The sequence below is a fragment of the Triticum aestivum genome, chromosome 4A (assembly GCF_018294505.1).
Source record: "Triticum aestivum cultivar Chinese Spring chromosome 4A, IWGSC CS RefSeq v2.1, whole genome shotgun sequence".
Taxonomy (NCBI): Eukaryota; Viridiplantae; Streptophyta; class Magnoliopsida; order Poales; family Poaceae; genus Triticum; species Triticum aestivum.
In genome coordinates, this window is record NC_057803.1 from 714351771 (window position 1) to 714360940 (window position 9170).

At 50.3% G+C, this 9170-nt stretch overlaps 1 protein-coding gene across 1 annotated transcript; it reads right to left on the reverse strand.

Moving 5' to 3' along the window:
- Nucleotides 1-2628: 2628 nt before the first annotated feature.
- Nucleotides 2629-6544, reverse strand: LOC123088297 (protein NRT1/ PTR FAMILY 2.3). The gene is made up of 4 exons (XM_044510491.1): nt 6370-6544; nt 6052-6269; nt 3665-4212; nt 2629-3568 (listed from the first exon to the last, which is right to left on the reverse strand). The coding sequence occupies exons 1-4, from the start codon at nt 6467-6469 to the stop codon at nt 2779-2781; spliced, it is 1656 nt and encodes a 551-aa protein (XP_044366426.1). The 5' UTR covers nt 6470-6544; the 3' UTR covers nt 2629-2778.
- Nucleotides 6545-9170: the final 2626 nt, after the last annotated feature.

Sequence of the window (9170 nt, forward strand, 5' to 3'; positions counted from 1 at the left end):
ATTTTTAGGGTTAATTTAGGTGTTCTGTATATTATTTTAGCTAGCTAATAGAGAGAAGTGTCCACTCTTATCTCCGTGCTTGGTCGACGCTAAGTATTATACGTATATCGAAGACTCAACACGCTAGCTAGCTAGTAAGCAAATAAAGGAAACCATTAATTACAGAAGATCGTCATGAACATATACAAAGAGAAGTGATCGACCTCTCCTTCTCCGAGAGATTGGTCGAACAACAAGTTTTCGTATATCAACTAGTAGAAAACAGGGCATACGTTCGGGCCAGATAAGCCCATTAGTCTTGGTTTGGTCACGAGCCGGGACCCATGGGCCCATTGGTCCTGGTTCGTGAGGCCAGGGGGCCTGCCGGGCTTCGTGGGGTATTGGTCCCGGTTCGTCTGGACCCTTTGATCCTGATTGGTGGGACGAACCGGGACCAATGGGCCTCGCTCCTGGCCCACCACCATTGGTACCGGTTGGTGGCTTGAACCGGGACCAAAGGGTGGCCTTTAGTCCCGGTTCATGCCACGAACCGGGACCAATGAGGTGCCTATATATACCCCTCGCCGGCGAGCAGAGCACTCCACTGCTCTGTTTTTCTTGCCGGCCGTTGGAGAGCTTTGTGGTGCTCTAGCTCACCTCCTATGAACACTAGGTGTTCGATGAAATGCCCGAGCCACACTACTTAAGCTTCCTCCTACCCATGTATGTCTGGGTACCCTGGCCCTCTCTCCCCATGTATGTATTATAGGCACGGGGGAGGCCGAAACATCACTTGTTTGAGATGCTATTTGTTAGTCAGGACGGACCGATCAAGACTGTGACATGGCAAACAACGTCAGTGGTGCCTCGGTTCTTGAGCACTCTACTAGCGTCATGAGGTGCACCATTCCCCTTCAACAATTCGTCTATTGGTGGAGTGGATCATGGGAATCTGACTGGATGCTGGCCCCATGATTCAACTAATGAAATTCCTTCTCGAGTAGCTTCCTACCGAGCGTAAAGAGACTTAGCGATTCCTGCATAACGTTCTCAGGACGGTTGAGTGACACTCGGGGGTTAGTGAACACGGACGCACCATCTGAGTCAGCTTCTCGAGCCCAGCTATAGATCAAGGAAGGTATCAACTTGCAAGCACGAAAGTGGCAGTACAGCTGTGCTTGACATGGTTAGACGGGACCAAAGGCCCGGAACCCAACGATGGACAATCCTGAGCCATGCAATCCTAGCTTGACCAAGTATTTAAGGCAAGCTAGGGACCTTTTCGATATGTACTACCGCTAGGCTTCCCCGCGTCCCCTCCATTCCTCACCACTGCCAGAGGCTGGCGCCGGGTAGGCCTTGGACGCAGCCAAGGAAGGTGGCGGCGGGGAGCTGCTTGCGCTTGGGTAGGCGGCTGGATCGGATCCGCCTGATTGGTACGGCCATTCGGAGGAGCTTTCCTCTGCTTGGTCAGCCGGTGCGGCGATCCGGGGTGAGGCCATGGATCAGACATGGTTGTTCCGTCTGATCCTTCCGGTCGTTTGGGACACTGCCGGTTGGGCTCGCCCGGAGATGCCTGGTCTGGATCGGGATGCCTTTTAGCCTTCGTCCCCTACTAGGTGTTCTTCTCCGTACGGATCTGGGTCGCAATACTTGACGATCCTCAATGCGGACGGAGCTGGAGGTGAGGATTCAGATCGGGAGAAATCCCTAGTCGACCATTCGGCTGCGGCTGCGGCGACGCCTGAGGGCGCCGCTTTCTTCTCCATGGAGAGCTCGTCAGATCTACTTGTACTTCCACCACGTCATTTGTCTCCCGCGTGAAAGCCCTAACTATGGTGGGTGGCGACGGCGCCTTTGGCATCGTTTCCTTCTTGAAGGCGCCGCCTTGGGAGCTGTGTGACTATGGACACCGTTGGGTGGGTGTTGGCGGTGATCTGGATTAGGAGGTGGACCGGTGTTCATCATACGCATCGACGCCGATGGATCTCGGCAGTGTGGCGCAGTGTAGTCTTGGCGTCCGATGCTGGTTGATGGATTCACGCAGGAGGAAGGCGTTTTTTGGCATCACGGTGGCGTCGACGGCAGGCCTGGCAAAGTCGACGCGTCAGCGTCTCTGCTCTGAAGATGGATCGATGGAAGATGGCGGCCGCCGCCTCAGAGAGTGTGCCGGACCGGTTTGCGCCCTACACCAGGCCAGTGGCTTGGTTGGGGCCTCCGGCTTTATATGTTAGGCTTTGGTGCGAAGTCTATTTGGTATTCGGTTCGAACTATCGGCACCCCTTCATCAAATTGACGGGAGTAGCGACAGATGTTGCCGGGATGGTGGTTTCATACTTACTGATGTATTACTTTGTAAGGTCTTTGTGAATAATTAATAAAGTAGTTACATGCATCGCCCAGATGCAGAGGCCAGGGATCAATCCTCCTTTTCAAAATAATAATAATAATAATAATAATAATAATAATAATAATAATAATAATAATAATAATAATTTGTGAGGTAGCAGTGTGATTTTTTATGCATAAGTATCTGCAATGATTGCATTGCCTTTGATCGGTAGACGGATCTTTTTGGCTTTTGTAACAGCTGAGCACTTGGTAATAAAGTAAGGTCGTGCGCATCAATCAACACAAAGACCGGAGTCGTGACACTGAAATGTATCCATTGTGCATATATTATTCACTTTGCTGCGAAATAGGAAGGTGCAACTCAACTCTTCCCAGAAAACATAATACACGAAGAGGTAGCCCTTGTCAACCTCATGGACAAACAAACCACGCGCATGATGGTCTTGCCTACATAGCCGCGCGGTTGTGGTACTTGTAACGCCTGTCGCAAGCGAGGAAGTAGGCAAAGTTGAATGTGCCCACCGCCGCAAGCGTCCAGTAGACGTTGTCCAGCCTCCCATGGTCTATGTTCTCCGGCAGCCACACGGTGACCCGCGTCACCACATCCATGAACATGGTGCTTGAGAAGAACCCCAGCGCGACGAGCATCGGCGCCATGGCCGTAGCCAGGCTCCGTAGCGTCTTGGGGAACTCCTGGTAGTAGAAGGCCATGTTGCCAGGAAAGTGTAGGGCCTCCCCGACCCCAGCGATTCCCATCGGGAACAGGAGCCACATCACGGACATGGGCACGCCAGGCTGTGCAAGCCTCCGGCGCTCCACCAGTGCGGCGGCGACCAGGGCCCCCACGTTCAACACGTGGCCGATGCCCACGCGCTGCAGCGGGGTCGGTGGCGTGCCGCCGGTGATCTTGCGCCAGAGAGGGAAGATGACACGGTCCAGGACCAGGGTGGCCAAGATGAACGAGACGCGACAGCTGACGCCGACCGACCCCGCCGGGATGCTGAAGTGTGGTCCGACGGAGCGGTCCATGGCGAGCGCCTGCAGGACGATCATGCCGATCATCACGCCGATCGACATGAACAACAGTATGCCAGAGGACCAAAGCGGGAAGACGCTGACAACGGCCTTGAGGTCCTCCACTTGCTGCACCGTGCACAGCCGCCAGGCGCCAGCTGACGCATCCCCGGAAACTGATGATTTGTGGCTTGTAGTGATCATGGCGGCTCGATTCAGAAATCTGCAAGAACAAGGTCCAGCGGATGCATGATTCGCCGATCGGGTGTCCTGTTTGGAAAACAGCTACAGAGGAAATGCCACCTACGTACTAGCTTACCTTAAACTTTTACTTGGTGCCCCATCGCCGGAGGGGTCCACAACAGCGCCGGCGCCCACATTGTACTGCACACTGCCTTGCGCGCCGCCGACTTTGATGCTACCCTTGCGCACGGCAGCCACGATGACGCGAGCCAGCTCTGTGTACGGGCTGGCCTTTGTCGCTGGCATCCGGTAGTAACACACGCCTAGAAGAAGCATGATTGTGCCGAATGCCGTTGTGGCGAGGCAAACACCAAAGCCCACCGCCCATGACACACTGTCTTGGATGTAGACGATGGCTGTGTCGCCGAGCATGAAAGATGCGTAGAGGAAGACCAAGTACCAGTTGAAGAAGCTGTCCTTGTCGCGCGTGCTGCTGAACTGGTCCGCGCCCATTGTCGCGATGTTGAAACGTGTCCCGCCAGCGCCAATGGCGAGAAGACAAATGGCAGCGTACAACACGAAGAGTTGCCCGGGGGACCCTTGCTGGCACTCAACCGACGACAATGTGCAGTGTGGCGGCCTCAGGGATGGCAGCGCCGCGGTGAGTGTGAACAACACAAAAGCCTGTATAATTACATCGTGAAAAACAATATTAACAAAAAATACGATCATTTGCAATGGACCGTCATGCTCAAGTGCCTGAGAAACAGTTTTTGTTGCGGTGCTTCAATTTTTTGTGTTGCATAAAAGGGAAGAGAATGCTGAAAACAACCAAGGGCTCATTCTGTTTACATGGTTTCCTAATCAAGGGAATAGGAAAATTAACAAGATCATATAGGAATCCTCCAAAATATTACAAATCGAATGATCCCTAGCGACTCAATCTATGGATTGTTACATTCATTTGTGGTGATAAGGGACTGCTGGTGTTGCAAGCATATAAAAGTCATTGTGCAGTGATGTTTCCTTAATGGTAGATAAGATGTTGACAGTGGTAAATGATGATTTGTTGACATGTTGCAAACATATGAACAAAATGTTTGCATCATAAAAATAACTAGTGCAAAGAGTGAGTGGGTTCTCACGCGCCTAAGAATTTGCACATCGCTTTTGCACCAACAAAAAATGATATAATAATCACTATAAAGTTTCATGTCACCAGGGCATTTACATTCTCAAGCCTCTCTCATCTTCAAAATATTTATGTGTAAAGTTCATGGTAATAATTTATTGACATCTGGATATGAAATGATCAGCGTATGCATTTTGAGATAGTTGCACGAAAGAGAGTTTTCTTTGTTTTACGCGAGGAGCATGTGTCACTATTTGTCATTATCTTCGGATAAACGTGAAGTTGTCATGCATGGACAATTCAAATGGTTATTTTGACAGATAGCGTGACATGTTTTTCTTGACATTATATTACATGACATGACCATACGAATACTTCTGTTGCACATCGAACCGTGACTTTCTTTTTGTTAGTAGAAAAAATAAGAGTATAATTCCACGGCAGATTACTCCTTCCGTTTCATAATTCTTGTCTTGGTTTTAGTTCAAGAACTAAAACCTTAGTCTTTTTTTAGAACACTAAAACCTTAGTCTTGATCTAAAACCACGACAAAAATTATGGAATTGGATGGAGTACTTAAAATGGAAATAAATTATGCATAAGAAGGTTCATAAAAGGAATATGGACACCCTATATGACTAAGTAGGCGATGTCCACAAACATATTTATCTCAACATAGAACTATGCCACCTCCAAGGGCCACCTAACATGCGAGCATGCATGCAGAAAATCAAATGTTTTAATCTATTATGTTTATATTCAATGTATATTTTATAATTATATAATAATCATATGTATTTTCATTTTTTGCTCTTACACTATTAATCCAAATATTCACGTTCATATTATTCCTGTCTTCTATATCTAAATAGCTAGCACCCACTAACCCATTCCCTCAAACCCAAGCATGTCACCATATCATACAACATGCATGCGAAAATGCACGATAATATTCACCCACTAACCCATTCCCTCAAACCCAAGCATGCATGATAATATTCATTTCACAATGCTATTTATTTTTATGAATACCACTATAAAATAATCAACACAATAAATAATATGTGTTTTATTTTTATCCTCATATTATTACTACAAATATTCAGTAATTTTTATAGTTACATATAATAATATGTATTGCTAGCTAGTTTTTGTTTATATATGCTTAATCCAAATATTCATATTTGTATAACCAAATTTCATTGAAATATATTGCAAGCAATTCCGGCGGTAACGCATGGTGTATCATTTAGTTTTAAAGATGTGTTTCCGACGCTACTTATAGTTCGGCTCTATGAAGGACTAGTGTGCAATGACGCTTGAAAAGTTGTTGTCATCTCTCAAAGTTGGTCAAAACGGAGTGCGACAACTTAATTCGGTAGAGGTCGGACCAGAACGTTGATGGCGGCGCCGGCGAGGATGACGGGGAAGCAGCCGAGGTAGGAGTCGGAGAGGACAGCGCCGGCGATGGGCACGAGGTTCAGGGAGCCGCGGACGACGTTGGCGATCTGCGCGGCTTTGACGCCGTCCACGTGGTACTCCTTGAGCAGGTACACCAGCATGTTGCTGGTCGTCCCGTTGACGGCCAGCCCCAGCCCCAGCATGGTGGCTGCATGCATGCATGTTTTACACACCATACCATGGAGTGAGTGACCATGAAAACACGGATAGAGAGAGAGAGAAACAGAGAGGAGGCTGCATGCACGTACCAACTATGAAGGGAAGAGTGATCCATCCTCCTCGCTTTCCGCCTGTCTTCGTTTGGGCTTCTTGATCCTCGAGGTACTGAGGTTTCGGGGAGCTGTCCATCTCTGGCTAATTGATCCTCCTACTAGCTGGTGGTCCGGTCTCTGGAGGTCTGGAGATGCACGGTATATATACTCATGGAAATGAGCCATGTTGCTGCTGGGCTGGGTATGTTGCTGGTGGTGTCAAAATAATATACACTACTACGCCTGAGAGATTCTCAATCATACTACAAGGATAGGTCCACGTGTGTCCGCATTGGGGTTTAAAGGGCCGGGGCCGGGTGGGCAGTTCTGATTTTTTAGACTGTGCAATATTGACGCCCTGCTTTGACATTTGTCAGGGTGAATTCGCCGCAGGTGATTTTAACATCCCGTTTAGGCTGGATGTAGTTGCACATGCTCGAGACTTACCTCTCAACACTCTTCCTGATGGTATAGTTTGGTCCCTTTCCAGCAATCGCAGATTTACTACAAAGACAATGTATGAGTGGTTAGAAAAAGATATTGTTGGGTCCTATTGGAAAGTTTGTCTTCCCCTGAAAATCAAGATTTTTTGCTTGCAATTATTTCAGAATGCAATTCTGACACATGATAATATGCGAAAAAGCAATTGGCCTGGCAATCCTTCATGTTCTTTTTGTGATAATGCTGAATCTGCCAATGACTTATACTTTACTTGTTCTCTAGCTCGCTTTGTTGCGGTTTTTTTGGAAAGGCTTTAGGGACTGATTGTTTGTGGGTTTTCTGGAGCAAAGTTCTTGTTTTTTTTTTGAAAGGAGGAAGACCCCCGGCCTCTGCATCTGGACGATGCATACAGCCATTTTATTAATTATTGACACAAGACCTTACGCAACATCTGTCGCTACTCCTATCCAGTTGATGAAGGGCGCTGATAGTCTGGGCCTAATACCAAACAGATCTCGTAGCCAAACCTAACATCTAAGACCTGAGGTCCCAACCAGGACGCCTGTCGGGTATGGGCATCCAGCAGTCCGGTGTGCTCCTCAATCAGGACGCCTGCCGGGTATGAGGCCGCCGCAGCCACCTGCCATCAATCAATCTTCAGAGTTATACTGTTGCATCTACCATGCCCAGTCTAGCTGTCGCCGACGCCACCACGACGCCAGACAGCGTCACCCTCCTGCGCGAGTCCATCTCCGCGCATCGGGCGCCGAGTTTTCACTGCGCCATGCCACCGAGATCCGCCGTCATCAATGGGCAAGATAAAACACCGCTCCTTCTCTTGTCCCTCCAACCAGCACTTGCTCCAAAATGATGCCCCCAGGAGGAAAAACGACACCGAAGGCACCGTCATCGTCCGATCTGGTAGACTCAGATCTAGGGTTTCCCCGGAACTTCCCGATCAGGTTGACGTGACCTGCAACGACGATGCCTCGAGAAGGGAAAGACGTCCGCGATGCAGCCATCGTCCGCCAAGACCGCAGTCAGGCGTGATTTTCACCGGAAGCCACGTCGTCCCGATCTCACGGCTGGCAGGAACCGAGCGAAACCTCGCCACGAAGATGTGCGTCGCCGTCGGTACTCCGGCGGAGATCCAGCATCTCCTCCCCGGCCCCTCCACGCGCCGCCGGTCGGCGGAAGGCCTCCACGTGGCAGATCCGATCGGGGCGCTGGATCCGCAGTCACCGCCGATCACCATCTCCAACCAGAACAGCCCACCCGGCCGAATGGGGCGCTGCCACCGCCGTCGTCCATCTCAGGGCCGCAACTCCTCCGTCTATGGTGCTTCGGCCACCGCCGCACGACCTGGGGTCACCGCCCCGGCCGCCGCCTTCGGATCGCACGAGAGGAGCCGCCTGCCGCCTCAGATGAGATCCACAACATCCACCCGCGACCACCGGACAGGACCAACGCAGCCACCACCTCGCGACACGCAGGCCGCCACCGCCACGCCGCGCACGCCGCCGCCGGGAGACCCACCAGCCGCGCCGCCGAACCCCACGTTCGCCCGGCGCTCCTCTCGACCCCGTTGTCCCGCGCCATCCAAGACGAGAAGGATGGGGAGAAGCCCTGCCGCCGCCCAGCCGGCCAGGCTTCGTCCGGCGGCGCTGCGGACGGCGGCGAGGAGGGAGAGAGGCGGAGGAGGTGTGAGAAGCGACGGCTAGGGTTTCCCCCCGGGTCGCCCGCAGGGGCGACGCGAGGGGCAAGGGTCGTGACGTGATAATGCCTTTGGAGCAAAGTTCTGCTTGGTTACATCGATTCCTTCTTGGATGGTGGAACTTTTATATGATGTGCATCGCTGCAATTTGTTGGGTGTTTTGGTCTACCCGTAACAAGGTAACATTTGATGGGCATATTGTTAGACATTTCCTAGAGGGAGGTTGTCTTCACTTCTTGATCTTTTACTTTGTACTGGGCAGTTTTGCTGGGGTGGAGTCTGTTCACATGGGCGCCGAGAAGGCTGAGGACTGATGGATGATTGAAGCCTTGTCTTCATCTGGACAACCTCAGATTATGTTTCCTTTGGTAGTGTTACCTGATGCGTGGTGTCTCATAATTGTCAGGTTGATGTTTTGGTGTTAAAACTCGTATCAATGTTAGCAGGTTTTTGTCCTGTAGCAGGCTTTTCGACGGTGAGCGCTCGCAACGGATTTCCTCCAACTCGCTCCCCGATGTTCCCTCTCCTAGCTGTTGTTGTACTGTGTTAATTTGGATGTGAACAATCTCTTCTCTCGTACTTAAAAAAGACATAAGGTTATGTCATTTGCTTATTTTTTGTCCGACCTTACCCCTTCTAGTTT

What these genes read in the sequence shown, in the direction of transcription:
- LOC123088297 (XM_044510491.1), bottom strand. Translation starts at nt 6,469, where the DNA reads ATGGACAGCTCCCCGAAACCTCAGTACCTCGAGGATCAAGAAGCCCAA. An exon ending in CACTCTTCCCTTCATAGTTG is followed by an intron (nt 6,270 to 6,369) that starts GTACGTGCATGC and finishes GCATGCATGCAG; the next exon opens with CCACCATGCTGGGGCTGGGG. An exon ending in GCGCCGCCATCAACGTTCTG is followed by an intron (nt 4,213 to 6,051) that starts GTCCGACCTCTA and finishes GTAATTATACAG; the next exon opens with GCTTTTGTGTTGTTCACACT.